Source organism: Cimex lectularius, unplaced genomic scaffold, assembly GCF_000648675.2.
Source record: "Cimex lectularius strain Harlan isolate CLEC.00 unplaced genomic scaffold, Clec_2.1 scaffold2, whole genome shotgun sequence".
Taxonomy (NCBI): Eukaryota; Metazoa; Arthropoda; class Insecta; order Hemiptera; family Cimicidae; genus Cimex; species Cimex lectularius.
In genome coordinates, this window is record NW_019394219.1 from 1,294,903 (window position 1) to 1,320,219 (window position 25,317).

Sequence of the window (25,317 nt, forward strand, 5' to 3'; positions counted from 1 at the left end):
AAGTTTCTTCTGGGAATGAAGGGATTAAGAGGAACTATGGTCTGAAGACCTTACTTGAATATCAATAAATTGAGGGAAGAGTATTACGTTAACTGAGTAAAGGAAGGAAAGCATGCATATTTTTGCAGATTGATTTCATGCCAAGGTGTACTTTCCTTCACCTTACTCGTTTACTCAGAGACTATGAATGTTTTCCCCAGGAGCCAATAACAGACAAAACAAACAATGTGTACAAATTTGGATTACACAAATGTATTTTTCAAGTGACTAATATGTACAACGAAAGATAGGTGACAATAAAAATAAATCTTTATGTAAGGTTGGAATGAAGGTTTGGTTGGAATGAAAAAGCTAGTACCACAAGCGGCCTTCGGCTAAATACACTGTTGCTCTAACCACTTGAGCTGTTGTGACTTCGATCCACTCGGACACCAATTTCCCATCTCAACCCACCTTTCGAATTTGCCCTTCTTTTTGCCATTTTTGAAATGTCGTGTAATCAGGATTTGATTCTTGACGACAAATGAAATTGGCCACGGAGAGCTTTAGTGAAGATATACTTCGTTTTACCTATTAAATCCATTATATTTTGTGGTCCGATTGACAAAACAGCTTCTTTCAATTAATTAATCTTTATGTAAGGTATTGGTTGAAATGAAAAAGCTAGTGTCACGAGCGGGATTCGAACCCACAACGAACGGCATATTTAGCTGAATGTCGTGGGTTGCAATAGGACGGATGTACTTGTGCATCCCGCATAACAACAAGCGTTCCAAGAGCCATGTTATCGGTCTGCCGTTGTCATTTCGTACGTTGCTGTAGAGTGGTCAGATACTCCAGACGGCATTTTTTCCAAATATCTGCCACGCATTTTTGCAGGAATTGCCATCGAGTCACATATGTGGCGCGCGGTCCGTCCAATCATACTAGGGTGTCGCCTACTAAAAAATGTCCAGGTGTCAACGTAGAATAATCGTTTCAGTCTTGATAGCCATGGTGCACAACTCCTCAAAAGTTAATGGTTGATGGTCCAAAACCCGCGAGAGGGTGATATTTCAATGATTTTACCGCCGCCACCCATAATCCTCCAAAGTGAGAGGCTGATGGCGGTATGAAGCTCCATTCGATGCTCCGCTTCACAATCTGGACGTTGATTTCTTGTCTCGTATTCTTGGAGGTCCACCATACTTAAGGTGACAGAGTGACAGAAAGTGAGAGACAGCTCACGTTTAGCTCCGACAAAAATTTTCGCGTTGTCGGACATCATCTTGCTCGGGAGCCCTCTTATAGCAACAAATCGGTCCAAGCATGGGAGAAATACCGGAGTCAATAACTGCGAGACCACCTCAGTATGCACGGCTTTAGGCTTTAGTTCCGAGACAGACAAATATAGACTTTGCCCAGAGTAGCTTTGCATCGTAGAGATTCCTGTATCTGGAATGGACCGGCGAAATCTACTCCCGTATTCAGAAATGCTCTACCTTGTTCAAAACGTGAGATGGGCAAATCCCCCATGAGAGGCGCACTGGGTCCAATTCTCAGACGGTGGCAGTGAATGCAGCGGTGAACACAACATCAGACAAGCCGTCGCGCGTTGGGAACCCAGAATCTTTGCCGCAGTAATGCTAGTAACAGCGTGAGCATGGACCCTATGGAGATGGTCGATCAACAGCGTAGAGAGGTGAGATTTGTTGGGCAGTAGTATTGGATGCTTCATTTCTTCGCTCACGGGTGCATTAGCTAAGCGTCTCCGCACCTTGAGAATCCACAAAAGGATTTAGAGATTTTAACTCTATCAAATTTTTTCGAAAGTGATACTGCCGCACGGATCTCGTCAATACGTGATGGGTTTCGTTGATTTCTCTTAGTGTCAAGAAGCCGGAGGTCCGTTGCTCTGTTTCAGCTCGCATTTTCACAATGAAACAACTCTAAGCATCTGCGAGTACGACGAAAATCGCTCCAATAAGGTCTCAATCGTACCTACATCGTTGGCGGTCAACAGAATAGTTTGAGGCTTGACTTCCAGTAAGTAAGGTCCGCCTTCCAGTCAACTGTTCAGAGGCCACTCTTCTTTCGGTTGCTTCATACAACCTGTCCACCACGACATCTGACTTGTAAAATTACCCGGATCTGTTCCGCACGACGCCAAATCTGCCACATTGTCCTCCGATCATATGTGAAACCACCAGTCGAGCGATGAGTCTCCAATATCTTCGCGACTCTAAAATGTTTATGATTATGATGTGGGAAGCTGAGCAAATGGGTTCCTCACAAATGAACCAACAGTACACACATTATCCTTTTATTGCTTTGTCGGCACAAAGAATTTTTTCCTGATTGTCTCTTGCAACAGAAAATGGATCTTTTACAAGTAACACCAGGAGGTCATCCATGAATGTCACCAAAAGGGAATGGACTCATAGTGGCTTAGTGGTGAGGCTCCTGGCAAGTACTTAGAGAAGAGCCTGTTGTTCGGTGGTGCCCTTATGGGCTTCCTTTACCAAAGGCAGGTTCCTCTAGGGGATGGTTAGAAATTCCACTTTAAATGAAACAGCACCGGGGCAGATCTGGTAATTCGACGCTGGCGAGGCCCCCTATACTCAGGGAGATATAGAGTTGGCTCTATCTAGGGAGTGCGTTGGGAGACGGCTGATGAATTTCAGTCCTATCAGGCTTTACACGCAGCACACAGTTAAGTGCAAATTGTTAACCCACCTCTTTAGAAGAGGCAAGCGGGAGAAGTTGGCCTGTCTGTATGATATATTCTGTGGATGACCTTCTAGGAGGTGAGTCGCTCCTAACTTGAAACTCTAGACGTGTGATAAGGCTTATGTGCCAGGCCTAAAGACATTGTGATCCCCCAGAGGAAGCATATATGTTACCAAATGATCCTGCCCATTGAAGCAAAAACTGAATATTCATCAACAATGTTTGGTGGAGTACTTTTTAAACATTTTTGGGCAGTGCGCTCACTTATTGTTTCATCAGCCGATGCACTGTAAATTTTACGAGCTGCTTTGTCCGCCTTAGTATCAAGCTAAAATTCACCCAATAAGCATGGGGTGAATAAACATGGGTTTTGAAGCCATGAGATAGAAAAATTTGTAGGATTTACAGTGAACTGTTCAAGATACTTTTTCTTTATGAACTGACGCATTTTCCTCTTGGTATTAAGTGGCGTTAACCCTAATCCTTCTATTTAAATAGAAAGGAAATGAGGAGTTGGTGTCCGAGTGGTTCAAATTTATGATAGCTCAAGTGGTTAGAGGAGAGGGAACTTCGGCGCAATGTGCCGCTGCTCTAGCCACTTGATCAATCATGAATTTGATATGCGGCATATGAGCCAGGACATGGGTTCAAATCCCACTCGTGACACTAACTTTTTTGTATCAACCACGACCTTAGATAAAAGTTAATTAATTAAAATAATTAATGCAGACATTATGACTACTAAATATATACGTGGGTAAATAGAAAGATTGATTAACTTTTCTGGAGATTTGGTATAAATCTGGAAACCATTTTAAGTATTATTAATAAAGTGTTTATGTAATTTATTTTAGGCCCATGGCAGATTTTCACAATTGGAAAGGGAAGCGAAGACTCAAATTGTAACTTTAGAAAGAGCCCTTGTTGAAACAAGAGCCGAAAGGGATAAACTTCTCGAGGGCAGAAGGATAGCAGAAGAAGAGGCGGAGACTCTAAGAAGGGAATCTGCAGTCTTCCGGGCTTCTTTAGCAGAAGACAAAAACGGAAATTTCCCTCGAGAATCGAGCTCAAGCGGAATTTCATCATGTTCATCGTCTGGCGGTGGAAGTACTGGAAGAGGTGAAACTCCACCGCCACCACCTCCGCCTCCTCCACCGTTGCCTTGTGCGCCTCCTCCTCCACCACCCCCACCATCGACGAATCTGTCAGGTGGACAGTCGGCCCCTCCGCCACCTCCTCCACCTGGCCTGATGACGCCGCCTGTCGGTGCCATGACTATCAAAAGACAGATCCAAACGAAAAATCGCCTACCAACTCTCAATTGGGCTGCGATGAGACCTAATCAAGTGCGAGGAACTATATTCTGTGAGTTGGATGATGGAAGGATATTTAACAAAATTGACTTTAACGACTTTGAGGAAAAGTTTAAAATGCCTGGGCCACCCTCAAAAGACCACTCAATGACAGATTCTAGTCTTTCAACAATGCCAAGCAAAAGGTTTAAGAAATCAGATCTCATCTCTCTCCTCGAGCACAACAGGCTAAGAAATATTGGTAAGACAGTTTGTATAAATTGAATCCTGTCTGATGTAATTTTTTAAACATGAAATGAACAAAATTTTTGTATTGTGTCAAATTTAATGATCTATTTATTTTAGCAATATCAAAAAGGAAAATTGGACTGGCAATTGAAGACATAACAAAAGCTGTAAACTCACTTGATTTGCGATTGATACCATTAGAAACAGTAGAATTACTTATGAAAATGATTCCCACAGAGGGTGAAGTAAGTTTTGCTATAAAAAATACTTTCTCATCATTTTTTACTAGAAGGCTAATTAAACATGTTTGATCAAGGCTAAAAAATACAAAAAATACCTGGAAGACAAGAAAGACATATGTGCGTTGACCGAGGAAGACAGGCTTCTTCTTGAGCTCAACAAAATCACCAACCTTCCCAACAAGCTTAGCATTCTCCACTATATGGGCAATTTCAATGAAAATATAAGTTTTATCGCACCTGTAAGTTGAAAATTAATTATTTGTAGGATTTCTTTTGTACTGAAATTTCTGAATTTTAGCAAATTGAAATGTTGAAAGTGGCATCAAATGCCGTTAGACATTCTTCCAAGTTCAAAGGTGTGCTGGAGGTCGTTTTAGCCTTTGGAAATTATGTAAATAGTGCAAAGCGAGGCCCAGCGTATGGCTTTAAGCTCCAGTCACTTGACTCACTCACAGATCTAAAGACGGCTGATAAGAAAACCAGCCTGATCAACTACATAGCAGACACAATCAGACTGAAGTTACCCGAGCTTATGGACTTCGACACCGAGTTGACAAACATTGAAAAGGCTGCGACGAGTATGTACAAAACTCGCAACAAAGTACAATCGACTATTTATGATTTATAATTCATTTGCAGTTTCTTTGGAAAATCTGGTGAGTGATGTCAAAGAACTGGAAAAGGGAATGGATTCAGTACGGAAGGAGAATTCTGGGCGAAGTGATGGTGTCCTCAACGACTTTCTCAGCTCGAGCGAGGAACGGCTCAAGTCCCTACAAGCTCGCCTTGAGGAAGCGAAGGCCCTTTTCAGAGAAACAGCGGAGTACTTTGGCGAGTGCTCACGGACGACGGACCCGACCACTTTCTTCTCATTTTTCGTCCGCTTTGTCAAAGCATTTAAGGTAATTTCAATTAATATCAAAGTAAATATGACGATAATTTGCCAGCTGTTCTTGAGTTGTATTGGTTAAAAACTTGATAGCCAGTTTTATTCTTTAACTTTAAACATTTACAATTTTTACATTCGCCCTTTTCTTAAGATTTTTAATATTTTGTTATTCTACAATTTGAAAAATGTGAAATATTAATATTAACTGTGATATTTTATTATAAAAAAGATTCTTTTGTGAAAAAATAAAAGGTTTTTTAATTATCATTGTGTAATATTAATTTAACTAGTTATTAGTTGAGAAATTAAACAAATTTATTATGTATAATAGTGACTAGTACAACTCAAAGTGCAGACAAAGGCAAATTACAAATGGTAGAAGTCAAGTAAGCTAATGTTTTGTCTATGGCATGATTTATTAGATAAGCATTTCAAAATTTTAGTTATGGATATTTTTAATTTAATATTTTAACATATTAGCAGTAGTTTCATAATGTTAAGGAATAATGTTTGTAATGAGAACAAGTAGTAGTCATTGAGAAGCATTTTGATATCGCAATTTTTAAGTTTTCCCGAGGGTTTTATTTTGTTATTTTTTGAATGTTTATTGTTTTATTTTTGTTTTACTGTAATTTGGGATTCTCGCCAGGCGGCGGAGAAAGAAAATGAGGAGCAAAGACGGTTAGAGGAGGTCGCTGCCATGAAGGCTTTCTCGGCCGATACAATCAAACGAAAGAAATACATCACTGATTTATCTGAACAGGTATTAACGAAAAATGAGCAAGCACTGCTCTTAAAAACACACTGTAAATGCTTATTGTCAACAATTTCCCAAGCAGGGGTTCTCTTTTTACTTTTCTCTTTTATTATTTCTATTATTTTATTTGGGTTTATTCTTGTAAATTTTTACTTAAATTTCATTATGTGTTTTTTATTATTGCAATTTTTGGCACATTGCATGTTCTTGTTTTTATATGTAGTCACTACTTGCATGTATTTATTTTTTAGTGTAACAGAAGGGAAATTAATTGAGAAACATAACTAACTAATTTATTGAAAATATCCTAAGTAATACCTATTTTTGTAAATACTTTCAATTTTCTGTGGTGAATGTTTGTTACTTCTAAAATTTCACAATTCTTGATTCCACAAAAATTTGTTGCCACAAATTTAATTTGTTATTAACATATGGAGGAAAATGCCCTACTGATTGGTTCTACAAACAGATTTGTTGTTCATAACAATCTGGATTTCAAGCTTTAAATGCTCATCAGCGTGAAGGAGCTACAAGCACGCCTCTTGACATGAATTGTATTGTTGTATAATTGTTGTTGAAGTGTGTGCCCGCCGATCTACCGCCAACACGACATTCTAATGAGAAGCTGGTTTTTAATATTGCTCAATTTTAAATGTGGAAAAAACTTGAATTACAACACAACTTAAATCAGTTACAATACAATTAAAATCAGTAAGAAATAATTTTAAACACTTTGCCCTATATTTAATGTGACCAGCTGTTTAATAATTTGTTGGATTCGTGAGGAGGGGTCAAGAACGAGGTAGTTTAGAAAAAACTTTTTTTCATATTTTTACTTGCATTTTGACCTTTATTCAGGTCATCTTCAGAGGATTATAAAGTGTGGTGCTAGTATTGTGGTGTCGTATCGGTGTAGTGTGAAATTGTTGCAAATAAAACCCAACCACCATTCACAACAATTTCAAACATCATCAATAAAACACATGACTAGCACCACTCTTTATGATCTGAAGATGACCCGAATATAAGTTGAAACGGCAAAAATAAAAAAGGTGTTTTTCTAAACTCCCCCCTCACGAATGCAACAAATTATATATTTAATATTAATTGCAACCATGTCTAGGTTTTGAGAGGATGTTTTCATGTGAACATGCTCCTCTAAAAGCTGTTCTAAAACCTTGTTTAATAATTTACCTACTTTTTCTGATAGTTATCCAATGTATGGCAAGCAATATTTCCTTTTTGGCAATTGGAACAAATTTTAAGGGTTTATTAAATAAATTGTTTTATTCTTTATTTAGAACCAGTTCTTTGGTTTTTATATGAGTATTTTTAGTCCATCATGCTTTATATTTTTATTTATTTATTTTTTAAACCCATGGTACAATCTTTTTTATGTTATTATTTACAAAATACCATAGATAAAAAAATTACGATGAAAAAAACATGATGGTGTGGATCGGCATTGTGATATTGATTTTAATTAGTATAATATTTAGTTGTGTTGTACTTCGTTTTTCCCACATTTAAATTTAAGCAACATTAAAAATGAGCTTCTCATTGGAATGTCGTGTTGGCGGTAGATCGGCGGGCACAATTACAATTCATGTCAAGAGACGTGCTTGTAACTCCTTCATACTGATGATGAGCGTTTCATGCCCGAAATCTGGATCATTGTAAACAACAAATCTGTGAATATAACCATCATTTACAATTTACCTACCTACTAAGTCAAATCAAAGAAATATTTTTCTCAAAAACATGAATAAAAATGGTTAGGTTTTATTTACCTGCCAGAAAAATTGCCAATGGCTAACCATTAAAAGTTGGCTAACCATGTGTGGTGGTTAGTGACCATTAATCGATAATTATTCAGAAATCGTGAGATGCGGTCTGGTGTGATGTAGGTTTCAGAAAAACATTTTCTTTATCGTGCCACAATAAAGAAAATGTTTTTCTGAAACCTACATTACACCAGACCGCATCTCACGATTTCTAAATAATTATTAAAAAGAATAAAATAAAAGGAATAGATACATTAGAAATTTGAATATATTACATACATATATTTTTTCTCACTATTGTGGAACATTTCAGCCAGCCAAAAGTTTTCATTTTAATTTCCCTTCTTTTTATGGGACTTAGGGCCTGTTTTTAATTAGCACAATCACAGTTTGCTTATTGTTTCTGTTTTTTCCCAACTCCAATTTTCTAGAGGAAGAAGGTTTTGTCACTTGACCCTAACAAAGTTGACCAGTTTTTTCGTGGAGTTCAGGTAATAAAACACATCTTTGGTGGAATTTTGCCTGCTCGTGCATGGCCTTGAGCATGTCGTCCACTGGAAAAGTTTTAAACCCGCAATTCTTATCGTGTTGTATTTTTTCCTAGGAGGCAGTGATAAACGAGCTGAAAAGCAGAAGCAAGCTCGTTCAGGAGATGAAGCTCCTTCAACAGGACGAAGTTTACAACGGTGCACTCGAAGACATTCTACTCGGCCTGCGTAGCGAGCCTTACCGCAGAGCGGATGCAGTAAGAAGGTCTCAGAGGCGGAGAATAGATTCCAACAGGCTTTCAAGGACGCTTGAGGAACTTGAATTATGACGGTAAGAATGATTTTTTAAATCATCCTTGATTTTTAAAAATTGTATTTATTTATTTTTCAGAGAGTTGCCTACTGGAAGCTGAGAGCGAAAGGTTCAAAACCATGATTAAAATAGTATATATATATATTTTTTAAATATCTCGTCTCCTGTTTGAAAATATTTTTCTACTGTGTAAATATCTGACATATTTTTCTATTTATATAATTTATAGATCTTTTGCAAAAGTCAATTCAAATAGGCACTTATTTGTGATAATGTAATGCGGCCTTTAATGTAAAGAAAAATTAACCATATATATACTTTTTACCTTTGAAAAAATTGAATTTTCAGTCATTTTTTGTGATATATTTTTCATGAATTATTAAAACGATCACTCTAAAAATCATCGAATAATTAAATTATTGCACATTCCTATGTTGCACAGACATACCCGTAACTTATTTCTTACTTTTCCCATGTTTTATAACTGTGCATTAAGTTTATTGTATATATAAACAAATTTATGTAAATAAGAAAAACTTGCAGAATTACCCAATTTTCGTTTTCGCTATTTTAGTCGTAAACGAGGTCCTGTATTATATGTGTGATAACTGTTTTATAGTTGATTATTAAGATATTTATAAGACCATGACATATCTGTTTTATAATATTGTTATGTAAATAATGTTAATCAATTAGTTTAATTGCAAGAAAAATTGTAAATTCCTTTTTGGTTTACTCACTTTAATTAATAAAGTTTCCACAAAGTTAATACATTTCTGCCGCTTCCTTTTGTAATGTATTTTCTCAAAAACCTGATTTTTCTCATCGAACTGCTAACCAGTTTTTTCAAATAAAATGAATACTATGGTCTGCTGTTTGTTCATTGATCCTTACTGTTTTAACATAAAATTATTCATGATTTTTCAAAACAGCTGTCGAGATAAAGTTCAAAAGGAAGAATCTACTCACATACTGTGGATAAAACTCCCCTTAAACCCCATTCGTTAATTACACAAAAGAAATAAGAATAAAAAAAACATTGGAAACAAAATGTTAATTATAAATATTTTGTAGTTCTAAGGCCAAAAAAATGCTTCAAAAAGAAGCAACAATTTGACTCAGCCACCCCTCCATAATAAAGAAACATTAAGTTTTTGTTGTTTAAAATAGATTGGGGAACTTTCAGAAAAAAATATTGAAGTGAGAAGTTTACAGAAGTATATCAGGAGTCATTCAGAAACTTTTGAAACCCAAAGATAGGGTTGTCAATTTGTCAAAAAGCATTTTTTTTACATGTCTGTGGCTGTGAATCAAAAGACCAATGCCAAAAAAAATAAAATAAAAAAATAAGTTTAGTTGTAAAAATAAGACATTGAAAAAGAATTCTTAAAAAAAATTAAGTAAAGAACAAAAAATTTTTTAAAAAAACTAGTGGTGGTCCGCTTGCCCAATTAATATCTTTAATTAATTAAGGTTTTTAGTTGAGATAAAAAGTCAGTGTCACGAGTGGGATTCGAACCAACGACCTTCGGCTAGATACACCGCTACTCTACCACTTGAGCTATCGTGACTTCGATCCACTTGGGCACTAACTTCCCATCTCAACCCCACCACCTTTTGAATTTTCCTTCCTTTTTTTTCCATTTTTCCTTTTTATCTCAACTAAAAACCTTAATTAATTGAAATATATTAATTGGTCAAGCGGTCCATGAAAACTAGTGAATTTAATAAATTAAAAATGAAGTATACTCACTAAAGCTCAACATGGCCATTTCATTTGTCACTGAGAATCCAATCCGATTACACGACATTTGAAAAATGGCAAGAAGGAGGGAAAATTCAAAAGGTGGGGTTGAAAAGGGAGGTTAGTGCCCGAGTGGATCGAAGTCACGATAGCTCAAGTGGTAGAGTAGCGCTTATTTAGCCGAAGGTCGTGGTTTCAAATCCCACTCATGACACTGACTTTTTTTCAACTAAAAACCTTAATTAATTTTTTTTTAAACTTTTTGATGTCCATTGTAATACCGTGCATTTCTACCTCTGGAATCACCACATCAGTTAAATTACCTTTCCATTCGTGGGAAAAGATTTCTGATAAAATCCTGAGGACTTCTTTCCGATTTATCAAGAACAGCCATTTCCAACTCTTCTAGGGTGTTTTGACTTGAGTATCACTGTCGTACTCGTCACTTAAGTTGGTCCCAAATGTATATGGACTTCGAGCTGGCCACACCAAGTTCTCTATTCCAACCCCATTCTGATAGTCATCCACAAGAGGCATGGCGTTATCAAGAATCCTACACTGACGGGGGAATGGCACTACATGCCCTTTGTAAAAAGATAGTTCCTACTCACAGTTTTACTGTTACTCCAAAAAGGACTGACCACCACACTCACTCCACCATCCATCATTTCTATGCCACTACATGTTCTTCAGTTTTGTCTTGTAAGCACCTCTGTGAGGTTAGAAACCTTCCTAGTACTACAACCAATTCAGTGCGGTCATCCAAGGTAATGCCACTCCATAACATCAATGACCCACCGTTGAATGCCAACCAGAGGAACCTTACAGCATGGGGTGTACCTTTCTCCTGAGCATATCCATTTGGTACATAAGGTTATTTGATTTTCGACTGTTTATTGAATAACACTTTAAACACCACTTTGTGCCAAAATCTTGTTTGTGATTCTTTTAATACAAAATCTGTCCAGTGTTACAAGTGAACACGAGAGGAAAAAAAATAATTTTTTTTGCACTGGGGTGACCAGACTCGGGCAGAGGCGAGGGTGCCCTCGGCAAGATCGAGCGAGGTCTGGAAGAGGTCGAAGACGCGCGGGCGGCATTTGGAAGGCAAAGAAAGCCCGGCCAGGGCTCAGCGGGGACACTGGTGAGGAGTGCGGTCCGACAGGAGTGGACAAGGAGGCCTCGAGCTGAGACTGGTCGGTGTGGACGAGCGAGGCGAAAAAGTAAAACGTGCGTGTATAATTTATTATTTTTGGGACTTTTCTCATCGTCGTGGAGTGGAGGGTTCGCGTGTGCGAGGGGAGAACCGTTCTGGAACGACAAGAAAAAGGATGTACACGAGGTTCGAGCTTTTAAGTTATAAAATTGGTTTCTGGACAGTTTTTTTGTTTTAATTCTGAAGAGACTTGTTTTATTTATTTAATTTTTTTGTTTTACATCTTATTCTTAATACAGAGGACATTAATATTTTATTTTCTTGTTGTTTTTTTATTTATTTATTTTTTTATTTGTTATTTCACCCCAAGGGTTTCACTGTTTTCCTAAAGGAAGAAAATAAAATAAAAATAGTGTGGCGCTCGATTATTCCCATTTTGGAGAGGAAGCGGCCACAGGAAAAAATCTCCACTGAGCCCCAGGTACCCGGAGACCGGGTGAATTGCCAACGGTCCGGCGAGGAACCGTAACACCAGAATTCTCTAATTTTTGTGGTCCTCTTGACCAATTGATATCTTTCAATTAATTAAGGTTTTTAGTTGAGATACAAAAGTCATGAGCGGGATTCGAACCCCTCGACCTTCGGTTAGATACGCTGCTACTCTACCACTTGAGCTATCGGGACTTCAATCCACTTGGGCACTAACTTCTCATCTCAATCCCACCTTTTAAATTCTCCCTCCTTTTTGCCATTTTTCAAATGTCGTGTAATGTATTTGGTTCTCGGCGACAAATGAAATGGCCACGGAGAGCTTTAGTGTAATATCTTTCAATTAATCAAGGTTTTTTAGTTGAGATATCCTGCTCGTGACACTGACTTTTTTATCTCAACTAAAAACCTTAATTAATTGAAAGATATTAATTGGTCAAGCGGACCACAAAAACTAGTTAATTTAATGAGATAAAATGAAGTATATCTTCACTGAAACTCTCATTTGTAAACTTTCATTTGTCGTCGAGAATCAAATAGATTTTCGACATTTGAAAAAGGGCAAAAAAGGAGGGAAAATTCTAAAAGTGGGGTTGAGATAGGAAGTTGTGTCCGAGTGGATCGAAGTCATGATAGGTCAAGTGGTAGGGTAGCGGTGTATTTAGCCGAAGGTCGTGGGTTCAAATCCCGCTGTGACACTGACTTTTTTTATCTCTGTCCAGAATCTTGCTTAAATTGTCAATGCACTAAAATTCAACAGTACTAGGAAGTAACATTTCATGTGTTGAAGACAATCTGATGGTATTAATAGTAACACTAGGGTAAAAGAAGTAACTTTTTGTTTCAAACAATAAATTTTATTATGCACAATAATTGTAGTTAACAATCTACAATAAGTAGATAAAATAAAACTATACATTTGATAAAAGTTCGATTAGAATACTAAGGCACAAAAAGTCTTAGTTGGCCCCTGACCGTTAACTCGGCTGGCAGTTTCTAAAGAAACTAGGCTAGAAAAGGAAAGTTAATTTTACAGCTTTTTTCTTCTCCCTTGGTTAATCGAAAAAGATCTTTTAAAATATTGCTGCTTTTTCATTTTCAGAATAATTTAAATGTAAAGTGCACCTTAAGAGCAAAAGTATAAAACGTCACAATGAAAGATCCTGTGCACCAATAAAAACAAAAACAAAAAACCACCGATTAAAATATTAATAAAAATATATACAAATACTATTTGAATAAACATAAATGTAATAATACAATATTATAAACATAAAATACAAATAAGTAAAAAGTTATGTTCACTAGATCTTTAAAAAAACTGATGGTGATAAAGAAGAATACTTTGGCTACGTTACCAGCACCGACAGAGTGACAGATTAAATTTGAAAATGTGCACTAAAATAACACAGACATCAAGTGAAAACGTCTTCATTAAATACAACTTTAATATAGTAATATACAACTTAGTTATTGTGAGGTGTAGGCGCCCTGATAAAATAAAAACCACTGAATTTTCTACACTCTGGGTCTCTCTACTAGTAAACACGTTGATACTCAATAATAGATTGTCGACCATCTTGATTACTCTCAGACGAAACAGAAATCCCGTTTCAACAGATAATGCCTCGGTCGTGGGTGATTTCTACAACGGGCGAACTTGAGATATCATGGTGGCATGAGCCCGATGTACCGCACTTGGCACAGGCAAGACACAAGTAGGGGATCGGCTCTCTTGTCGACAAAGCGACTCCAGAGAGCCAAGGATGCGATAGGCATTCCTCAGCACTTAGCCTGCAACTACAATTAAAAACGATTGTTAGTAATTAACTTTTTATTGGGTTGTCCGGAAAATAATGCAGGATTTTAAGTTTTCATTAAAAAAAATCTATATAAAATATTCTGTTTACGTTTACAGGATTACTCATTTGTATGNTGGGAAATTATTTTGATTAAAGAACATTGCTTTAAAGTAACTAGTTTCTTTTTTTTTGTTTAATACCAAAATCCTGCATTATTTTCCGGACAACCCAATAAAATAGAACCAATGATTTACCTCGGATCAACCACGAGTGTCGATTGAATGAAGTGGATCGCTGCAGGGGACACACCCTCAAACAGCTCAGGAGGGAAGGTGAGAGCACACTGGGAAATATTGCAGAACGTCTGCTGTTTTGTGTCACCCGCGAATGGTGAATACCCACTGAGAAGGACATAAGCAAGGACACCTACAGACCACATGTCCGTCGAAAGTGAAATCGGCTCATAGCTCAACACTTCAGGTGCTGTAATAATTTTAATTAAAAGTTACAACATACATATTAAAATATATAAAAAATGAAGGGTATATAATGTGTAATTTAGAAAGATCCTTACCGACATAATCTGGCGTACCGAGAATCTCCCTCACCTCCACACCATCTTGAATTACCCTGGAGATACCAAAGTCACACAGTACTATGTCCGTGTCTGGGTAGTCTCTTGTGAGAAGCATGTTCTGGGGCTGCAGACGTTAAATATTTTTAAGATTTTGCTTTTATAATCGAGCAGCCTGAATAAAAATTTTATTTACCTTGAGATCTAAATGTGCAATGTTTCTGTTATGGAGGAAGACAAGTGCTTCGAGGACTTGTTTCATGAATGTAATTGCTTCGACTTCTTCAAGTCCATCTTGGAGATCGACGACCCTCTGGAGTTCGCCTCCGGCAGCTCTGAAAAAAAAAAAATTGAATAGACATTCATGCAAACTTATATTTACTTTCAAAAAAACACTTACAACTCAAGGACGAGAGCCATCTCAGTGGGTGTTTCGTAAACTTCGAGCAGTTTGACGATTTTACCAGCTTTGTCGGACATCATGAGGACGGCGACTTCATGCAATATCTCTTGCCTTTGGTCCATTGACCGCCTTCTCTTCCGAATAAACTTTCCGGCATAAGCAATGCCGGTCACTTTGTGCACAAGCCTCCTGACAGCAGCAAATTTCCCTCTGGAATCATTAAACAATTTATATAATTTTTTTGTGTATTGAAGGAGTTAATTAGCTTATGAAAAAAGTTCTGAAGGAATTTAAATAGGGTGATAATATCAAGTGAGGGTTTTTTTCCATAAAATGTTGACAGCAAAAACAACTAGTTAATGATATTTTGCTGATGACAGCAATTCCTGATTGCCACTTAAATCTTTGTAGAATATTAATATTGAATTATATATATATTTCCATTACCATCAGCTAATGTGATTATTCATTATTTTATTACATTCCATTAAATTGATATCAATAATTATTATTACTAGTAAGTATTGTAATTAAAATGAATTATTCTAATTACTTGTTTGATGATCATCACTACAATTTAATTATCTTTTATTTATGACTGTTATATTCAACGATGTTGGGTTGTGGGATGTGCTGCCATACAGAAAACACGGCAGTGCTCAATTCTTTACAGCCCAATTATTTTGGTAGATTTCATAATAAATTACATCGCAAAATACTACTAGAAGTGAAATTGTTATTAGTCTATTCGCTCTCCGACCATTGCATATGCAATTAGGATTTTGTATTTTTTTTTTTTTTAATTATATGCCACCTTTCTTTTGCTTCATTACATGAATATTTTATTTATTTAGCATTTAATATCTAACAGATGGAGTTGGATTCTTGCCTTACAACAATACACATATAATCTTAGCAATTTACAGTTTTTAGTCTTACAAGCATTTAATTGCAATAGGCATTTCCATATTGTCAAGATAGTAGTTTTATAATAAATTACAATGTTATCAATAATGGCAATTGATAACTCTAATGATAATCAAATTTGGGTTGCAGGATGTGCAATATGTAGAAAACATGGCATAGTGCTCAATTCTTTAATTTGCCAACGTTTCGAACGGTTTTCATTCTTTTTCAAGACCTGGAATATATGATTTATTTACATTATTTTATACATGTTTTTACATCATTTTTATAGATTTTAATTTTTAAATACTAATATTTAATACAATGTGAGCAATGTGAAATTGAATTTACAATTTTATTAAATTTTAAATTCTTGACTAGACAATGGACTAGATGTTTTTTTTTGTTCTTTAATATTGAAAGACATTTTTCTTACTGGAATAAAGGTACAACTGCTTTTGTCCACTTTTTTCCGGTGTTAGCATTAAAACCGTAGCCGTAATTCGTTTCGAAGTGGTCGTTCTTCAATTTCTTTTACATACCGGTACTACTATAATTACATGACAAGGGCTTTAATTTAAAAAAAAAATTAAAATTTGAATAAACTTGTAAATTCAATTTCACATTGCTCACATAATATTAAAAATTAGTATTCAAAAATTAAAATATATAAAAATGATATGAAAACAAATGTATATGTAAAATAATGTAAAAAATCATATTCCATGCGTTGCCTTGAAAAAGAATGAAAACCATTCGAAACATTGGCAAATTAAAGAATTGAGCACTATGCCGTGGTTTTCTATATGACTGCACATCCTGCAACCCAAATTTGATTATCATTAGAGTTATCAATTGCCATTATTGATAATATTGTAATTTATTATAAAACTACTATCTTCACGATGTAGAAATATCTACTGCAATTAAATACTTGTCAGACTAAATATTGTAAATCGCTAAGATTATATGTGTATTACTGTAAGGCAAGAATCCAACTCTGTTAACTATAAAATGCTAAAAATATCTAAAAAATAAAATATCCCTGTACCGAAGCAAAAGAAAGGTGGTATATAATTTTGAAAAAATCTTAATTGCATGTGCAAAGGTCGGAGAGCGAATAGATTAATAACAATTTCACTTCTAGTAGTATTTTGCGATGTAATTTATAATGAAATCTACCAAAATAATTGGGCTGTAGCTGAAAGGGTAGCCTTGAATTCCGAAACGGTTTCCTGCATTCGAAGATTACTAAGGCCAAGGTTTCTGACAAGATACGCCTGAAGACTCTTCAGGCTAAAATGAACTCGTTCGTTTAAACGACCAAGGATTTACTCCTGAAATTCACCCTGAAATTACAAATCCGTTAAGTCAATTAACGCCAGGATGAGTTGCTGAATTGACGTCCATAAAATTATTGCTAGGGGGCGAAATCCTTTATTTCAAATTTTCTTATTTAACCCTCCAGCGATACATCCCAGGAAAAAATACCCCCTCCTATTTTATTTATTATTTTTCACTTAGAGACTTGTTCAAATAGACCGAAATGTAGACATGTTGCAGCATGCCTCTCCTAAAAGCCAAGTTTGCCGTTTTACACGGCGCTCATGACTGTGAAGTTCGAGGTTTCGGGTTCGAATCCAGCGGCCCTGCATTCGAACCCGACATACTTATAAATGGGCTTTTTTCAAAAGCACCCCGAGGGTTCATATAAACTCGTAGTTGAAATACCTTCCATGAAAAAAGTTCACCGTTTCTACCTCCACTATTACTGCAGAATTTTTACTTTACTTCGGTTGATAGTGACGATGGATGGGGTGAGTATGTAGATTCACGTTTATGTTTCCACTCATAGATTTAATAAAAGTTGGTTTATTGTTTCAACCTTAGCGGCAACATAGAGAGGCGGTAAGTGGTTTTTATTTATTCTACTTCATGTTTCCTATTTAATTAATAAATTTGTTTCAAAATGTTATCACTAGTGAATATACTTTAGTAAATAAGCAATTTTGAAACCAACTAATCTAAAACATTTTCCGTTGGGCAATAAAGGATTTTTCTTAATTTTAAGCTCATTTTTTTAATGATCCTGATGAAGAAGGAATTTTTAAAATTCTTCAAGAACTAGATAACGAGGAAGCAAAAGCCTTCCTCGGGCCTATGACTTGCCAGTTTTGATGAGCTAGAATTGGACGACATCGAAGAGATATCTTTTGAAGTTCGATCTGTATACAGGTCCTGTATTACAGGATAATTTGTTGAAGCTCGAAATCCAGAGTTTCTCTTGGATCTGCAGATGTGATCTCAAAAATTTTGCGTAGGTTTTCTACCTGGACAAAGCACCGTCTTTGAAGATAATTATTTCAATTCTTCGAGTTTAAAGAAAGCCCCCCGCAAAAGAAAAAAAAAGCCAAGAGACTCATCGAGGAAAACAAGACATGGAGAGCAATGTCATTTTGGTAAGATGGCATGATAACAATCAGGTATTATATTATTGTAACGAATGCGACAAATGTCTCACACCAGGCAGTTTTTAGAGAGAGCCAATGTAGGCGATAGGAAAAAACAACTTAAATGTGTAAGTTCTTACTGCAGTACAATCGCTGTATGGGAGGAGTAAACCACCTTATTGTCAAACTAAGATACGTTTACGAATCAAGCACAAAAAATAGGCCAATAGCACGGTTTGTATAAATGGTAAAGCCTGGTTACTCCTTCGTTTCCTTGAAAAGATACTGCTTGAATTTACAAGAACCCTTGCCATTCTTACCGGCCCCGAGGTGACAACTACTCCTAGAGTAAAGCCGAAAAGTGCAAACACTAAGTGTATAAATAATTTAAAATTCGTCAACTTTTGCTAAAAACCCTAAATTCAACGATTATTTGGAGATCGTGAGGTGCGGTCTGGTGACGTAGGTTTAAAAAAAAAATTCTTTATCATGCCAACGTTTCGATCTTTATTGAGATCATCTTCAGAGCTTGAGATTTATAAACATTGTTTGAATTTTACATATACATGTAGGATGTGGGAAAATATACAATGCTAGAAAATTTTTGATTAAAAAAATGAATTTATACAATAGTAGAAAATTTTAGATTAAAAAAATGAATTTATATAATGCTAGAATGATTGAATCTAAAATTTTCTAGCATTGTATAAATTCTATTTTTTTCCCACAACCTACATGTATTTGTAAAATTCAAACAATGTCCCAGGCGCTGAAGATGATCTCAATAAAGATCAAAACATTGGCATGATAAAAAAAAAAATGTTTTTCTAAAACCTTTGTCACACCAGACCGCATCTCACAATCTCCAAGTAAGCTTTGACTAACTGTCACTAAACACCACACACTAATTTCAACGTGGGACTTCACCTCAAAAAATGCTTTGTTTTGTATCATTACAAACGATACATTTTTTCATAATGTTGATCTAATAGTGGTTTTTTAACATTCCCTTTTGTTCCCAACATACGACAAAAGATGTCTAAAATTTTAATTTAAAAAAATTACAAAACATTTTTTCCTTGCAACTGGGAAAATAGTAGCCAAAAACAGAAACCTTAGAAAAAAAAATGTTCTGGGTTAAATATGTAGTGACGCTTTGGTTTGTTGGACAGTTTAAAGCCGCCAGCGTTTCGTGAGTAGTAAGTATGACTATTTTTTTTTTTAATGTATAAATTGGCAGCATAATTATGTCAATGACTTGGTTTTCCGGAGGAACTGCAAGAAGCAGGAAAGGCCGAGGAAGAGAGCGCTTTCTCAAAAAAACCAGGATGTCAGCGGCGCACGGCTCTTCGTCGTAAAAGTCCAATGAATATCAAAGAGTGTCGGGCCCCTTTGCCGGTGTTTTTATATGGACGGCGAGCCGCTTTTACGGCATCGTTTTATTTTCTAAAAGGGCAGCGATGAAATTTGAATCTAAACTGCGGACCGATCATCCATAGGCGAGGCCGAATTGCGCAAAGTCCCATTGTCCCGCGGAATTGGATGAGGCCCAAGGGCGGTCGTGGAACGACGACGGATTTAGAGCTGCGGCGCCTTCCCCCCCCCCCGGCTGGAGAGGAGAATCACTTGGCGATGCCGGCCGGTCCCACACCTGCACCCGGTCGTAGTTTGGCCACCGGTCAAAGCGAGACATGCCAAAAATGTTTGGAAACGGCCTTAATAAGGGTACATCTCGCTGATCGTTTGCTTAAGCAGTTCACATAGTTTCCCATTCAATGCACACTAGTGGCAGGATTTTTTGCTCACATCGGTAATCAAGGTTGAATTGTTCTTAACAACAAATGAACAGCATAATTTTAAGATCCCCAAATAAAAAATTGGAGTCTATACAGTAGACCGTTTTAACTCGTCCGTGGTTTTACCACTAAGTTGTTAAGGTTTGATTGTTTAGAACCCTTTTGGTTGGGATCATTTCGTTTGGGTAAAGTGACCGTAAACGCAATTCTTTGGGGAAAGAAGTAACTGAAGAAACCACGCGTTTGGGGAAAATAAAAATAAGTGAAATCTTGTATTTATAATGCGTATTTCCAAAAATAAAACAAGCATAGGTAACTAACTATCTACTTATTGTTATAAAGCGTTGATGTGTATACGTCCAATAGAATGCCTTGATACTGATGATGTCGTTCAATTAGAAGGGGTTACTGTAGACAGTAAATCATAATGTCTTTATCGACTTCATACCTTTCCCTAGATGCATTAAGAATTTTCGTAAACTGCCCCTCTCCGCCCCTGGCTTATTGCGCATTCCCTTATTCACGCAGTAATCATGAATGTTTCAGTCTGATTTACTTTCGACACGTCTACTACGATGTGGAACGCCGCATATGTGGGTAAATAGGAACGCTTTTTGGCGAATGCCAAGACGAGCATCTCGAGCATTTGGCGAATACAGCATGTCTGGAGCCACCTGTAGGTGAACATGCCCACATTTGAGGAGGGAAAATCGCGTCATGTTGTGTATGCAGTACGCAAATGAAGTTCGTCTGTAGGTGCTACATACATTAAACCGAGAACACACTTATCCCATGCAACGCTATGTGACACTACCCGACGTCACGTTTTGGTAGGGTGTGCATCTATGCGACGTCAAGCGCACGCCACGTACAGTCACACAGCGTGTATCACAAATCATTATCACCATCGCAACGCCTCTTTTGTTCTTAATGCATTATTTTGAGCAAAACCATATAATAAATTGCTAGTTAAATTTTATGTAATTACAGCCATGTAATAAATTGTTTATTAAACTTAATTGTTTTAAATAAAGTTATTCCGGTGTTTTGATGAATTTTCTTCTTAACCATCATAATTAAATAACTTTTAATAAATACTCATGAATTTTTGATCTCGTTTAATTTAGTTTACATTAAAATAAGAATGTTGTAATTAATATGACAAAATTATATATAAGTGTTTAATAAATATTATTTATATANTATATGTGTGTGTGTGTGTGTGTGTGTGTAATATACACACTTGTATGTATTTATTTGTTTATTTTCCATAAAACTAATATAAAGGTGACTTAAAACGTGAACACAACATTAATAACTTGTTGTTTACCTTTATAGTGTCCTTCTACTAACCTTTATTTTACCCTCTTTAGACTAAAAATAAAAAAAATCAGTTCAATTTCATCCTTTACAGAGCAAACTTGTTTAGTGTGGTTTCTTACTTTTTAAATGGTTTTCTTTGATGAAACAATACATTTGAATTAAAAAAATAATTATCAATTTATTTTCTTAAAGGTTTTTAAGTCGAGATCTCGCAGAACTTGGTCCAACGGACCTAGCGTTCGTCGCATGCCCAAGTGGTGAGTATGGCGCGTTCTACCATCCACGATGGTCTATGTGGGTTTAGGACCAACGGAAATCTTGACCGAAAAAAGGTAGTGGTCAACTGCGATGTCCGATGACTAGAGACGAACGTTTTGCTACGGCACTACGGAGCTGTCATTTAACGGCTTATTTTATAGGAAGTCCACTCCAAACTGTACGTAATGTATGGGTGAACTCTAAAACTCTTATCAGAAGACTTTCGTGAGTCTCTAGATTTTTACGCCAATGTAAAATTTTTTATTTATTAATAGTTAATTAAGAAATCGTCATTTATTATCTTAAATTTATCATCTTGAAAAATTGTGAAAAAGGAAAATTTGTAAGGATCAAGACGCTGGAGGGAGAAACAGGTCAATTTTCAGTAAGACGTCGGAAAAAGAGTGAGTCATTGCCTGGTTTTCGACCTGTAGGCACGAACGTACATCAGCTGTCTTCAGGGAGTCACTCCCGGGGATTCAACCTATACGCACGAACGTACATCAGCTGTCTTCAGCCAGTCACTGCCTGGTTTTCGACCTGTTCGCACACATATATATATAAANTAATATATATATATATACACATACATATATACATATATATACATACATACACATATATATTTTTTATCCATCAAATCCTTTACGCAACTGCCGGCAACTATTCCTGGTAGCGGCGGACTTGGAGGGTAGATCTCCAATACTTTCTCCCGCCGGCGTCTACGAAACACTAGACGTCCCGCATTCTGTATAACTGGAGAGGTATTGAGTAGAAAGAACTGTTCGCATATCAGTATCTCAATTGAACACTTGAACAATGTGAGCTGTCCTCTTCACAGATGAGTGCCGGTTTGGTTTGTGGCAATAAGTGGACGAGACCTTGTGTGGAGAACACTTTGCTTCATGTTCCATGCGTGAGTCACAGCCTTTTCAAAGTTCATGCCCGTACCGAACTGATTGGTAGAAAACAGAATGGATCTTTGATAATAAAGTACATTGAGGAAGTTATTCTAGAATCTGTGGTCCCATTCCCTTCATTGTGGATAACCTTTTAAAATTCCCAGAATATGCAAACCCTGATGTGATCGGTCATGTTGAAAGTACTGTCTCTGAAAAGCCTCCTACTAAAATTTGAAAAACTTAGGCATCATAAAAACTCATGCCTTGTAGTTACGACTATTTTATCGTTGAGACGGCTTGGTCCATCAGGGTGTTCTAAGTAATGCAATCGTATGGACGACTGCTTCTCCGATACCTCTTCTTTCTGTGGTAATCCTTTCTAATACCTCTCGAGAATCGGCAAAATCTTTGACGGGCTATTAAACTCAGATAGTCATCGATTTCAGGGAAATTCCATGCTGAAATACCGATCGATTTTCAAATTACATTGATAAAATGTGCATTATCTCTTAGCTTATCTTCACTAATGCTTCATATTATCTTTCTCGTTAAACTTTTACAAAATCTTGAAACCGCAAATCGCATTTTTGTACTACTTTTCATTGGAATAAGTAATTTTCAAGGATGTATTAAATACAATGGGTAACAATAGAGGGGCGTCGGTGGCCGCAACGGTTTAGGCGTTGACACGGCGCTCATCACTGTAAGGTAAAGGTCCTGGGTTCGAATCCAGCGGCCCTGCATTCGAACCTGACATACTTACAAACTATGTATATGTAATTTTGTCGTTATATTAATTACAACATACTTATTTTAATATAAACCAAATTAATCGGGATCAAAAATTCATAAGTTTTTATTTTTTAAAAATAATAATTTTAATGGTTTGGTACAAAATTGATCAAAACACCGGAATAACATTTTTTGATATAATGAATTTAAATAACAATTTATTACACGGTTTTGCTCATAAAATTTAACTAACAATTTACTTCATGGTTTTGCTCGTAAAATTACACTATTTTCGTCGAGTAGCGCCCGAACAGGACACTCATATTTTTTTGTAGTTTATTTCAACCTAAGTATATGTAATTTTGTCGTTATATTAATTACAACATTCCTATTTTAATGTCAACCAAATTAAACAGGATCAAAAATTCGTAAGTTTTTATAAAAAAATATTTAATTATGATGGTTAGAGATAAAGTTATCAAAACACCGGAATAACTTTATTTGAAACAAGGCTGAGCTGATGAAATTAAACTTGCAATTTATTACATGGTTTTAGTCAAAATAGTGCATTAAGAACAAAAGAGGCGTTCCTATTGTGATACTGAATTGTGATGCACGCTGTGTGACTGTACGTGGCGTGCGCTTGACGTCGCATAGATGTGCACACCCTACCAAAACGTGACGTCGGGTAGTGTCACATAGCGTTGCATCGGGTAAGTGTGTTCCACGCTTTAAACTCTTAACAAAATACATTACTTTTTGTGAATCAACGCTCATTTATGTTCAAGTGTTAATTTTTATAAAAACTCTTGTCGGGAATGGATCTTTAAACAGACGTGGGTTTCGTAATGGCAAGAATTTGAATATGATGGTGATAATTAATATCAAGATTTTATTATGTTTTAGAATTCGCTGATTAATGTCATTATTAAGGATGTGCAGGCGTCGGATAGAATTATTGACCTTTGGACTATCGGCGTTGAATTTTTTCTCTCCTGGAAACGGGATAAGCAAGTCGGGAATTTAAAGGTGTCATTTGCTTCTGGATCTGCCTTATAAGGTATTTCTAGGAAGATAAGGGTATCACTTCAATTTTAACTTTTTTGTAAATCAAAAGTAAATATTCATAACATCAGCGGGAAATCCGGTCCGTAAATTTCAATATTGACTTTATACGATGGACGGTGTAGGCATGTAGACAGTGATGGGAGAAATCTGACTTAAGAATGCTAAGTGGTGTTTAAACCAAGAGGAATCCGTCTCTGAAAACCGATTTACTGGTTTACATGCATTACATTAACCCTAGAAGGTCACTGTTACATTTTTGGGGCATTGGGGTCAAACGTGACTTCACATTTTTAAAATTTTCAAATTTTAACCCTCAATTTCATTTGTTAAAAACTCATTGCCAACAAGTTATTTGTTTAATTGTCGTCAGTAAGTAAAATAGTTATTGTTTTTTGTTTTTTTGTAAAAATAGAACTTAAATCAAAAACTTGAAAAAATTATTTTCGAATAAGGTTTGAATTTTTTTTAATTATTAGGTTATTTTCAACTATCATTAATTAATCTTGGTTATATGCAGATTACCCTAAATATTATCATTTTTTTTAACTTCTTTATGTTCGTTTTTCTTGAGGAGGAGGTGAAACCGTTTTATCTATTATGTTTTTGTATGATTAAGGTTTTATTATACCATGTTTTTCACTAAAGTACCCTCCTAATTATCTATACAGGAAAATGTGTGGTGAAAATAGACGAAACTGGTATAGGCAGGGTAGTGAGGACAATGAAAATGACACTGAACTGAAAAAATACGAGTATGTACAAAATGAATCATTATTCTTTGCAGATTTCACAAGTAATCACAGAAACTGAATCCATCTCGCATCTATGAAGATGACATTCGTTGCAGATTTTGTATTTTGTAGCTGTTCTTAAAGACGAAACAATAGCATTTGCCAATTATTCTATAAAACTAGAAGGTCAGATGTTCCCATCTTTAGTCATGGGTGTTGAGACCCATGAGGATCTTTAAAGTCCGGACTTATGCCCGAGG

The 25,317-nt window shown here is 36.1% G+C and overlaps 2 protein-coding genes across 3 annotated transcripts in view; one reads left to right on the plus strand and one right to left on the minus strand.

Moving 5' to 3' along the window:
• Window positions 1-9,498, plus strand: part of LOC106668244 (formin-like protein CG32138) — a 134,204-nt gene extending 124,706 nt beyond the window's left edge. Inside the window, exons 10-18 of one of the 2 annotated variants that reach the window (XM_014396803.2) lie at window positions 3,564-4,263; window positions 4,368-4,495; window positions 4,567-4,731; window positions 4,791-5,070; window positions 5,132-5,394; window positions 6,031-6,144; window positions 8,354-8,413; window positions 8,527-8,741; window positions 8,802-9,498. In XM_014396803.2, coding sequence (XP_014252289.1) covers window positions 3,564-4,263; window positions 4,368-4,495; window positions 4,567-4,731; window positions 4,791-5,070; window positions 5,132-5,394; window positions 6,031-6,144; window positions 8,354-8,413; window positions 8,527-8,739 — 1,923 coding nt within the window. In that variant the 3' untranslated portion in view covers window positions 8,740-8,741; window positions 8,802-9,498. The remainder of the gene's footprint in view (window positions 1-3,563; window positions 4,264-4,367; window positions 4,496-4,566; window positions 4,732-4,790; window positions 5,071-5,131; window positions 5,395-6,030; window positions 6,145-8,353; window positions 8,414-8,526; window positions 8,742-8,801) is intronic. The other variant, XM_014396812.2, reaches the window with a different exon arrangement.
• Window positions 9,499-12,947: 3,449 nt separating this feature from the next.
• Window positions 12,948-20,731, minus strand: LOC106669919 (death-associated protein kinase related-like). The gene is made up of 6 exons (XM_024230252.1): window positions 20,600-20,731; window positions 14,889-15,112; window positions 14,685-14,823; window positions 14,489-14,615; window positions 14,169-14,397; window positions 12,948-13,912 (listed from the first exon to the last, which is right to left on the minus strand). The coding sequence occupies exons 1-6, from the start codon at window positions 20,729-20,731 to the stop codon at window positions 13,726-13,728; spliced, it is 1,038 nt and encodes a 345-aa protein (XP_024086020.1). The 3' UTR covers window positions 12,948-13,725.
• Between the last annotated feature and the right edge of the window lie 4,586 nt (window positions 20,732-25,317).

Coding starts and splice junctions, on each gene's coding strand:
- LOC106669919 (XM_024230252.1), bottom strand. CDS start 20,731: ATGTTCACCTACAGGTGGCTCCAGACATGCTGTATTCGCCAAATGCTC. Junction 15,113..20,599: donor TCGTAGTAGACGTGTCGAAA/GTAAATCAGACT, acceptor TATAAATTGTTT/AATGATTCCAGAGGGAAATT. Junction 14,616..14,684: donor TTGCACATTTAGATCTCAAG/GTAAATAAAATT, acceptor TAACGTCTGCAG/CCCCAGAACATGCTTCTCAC.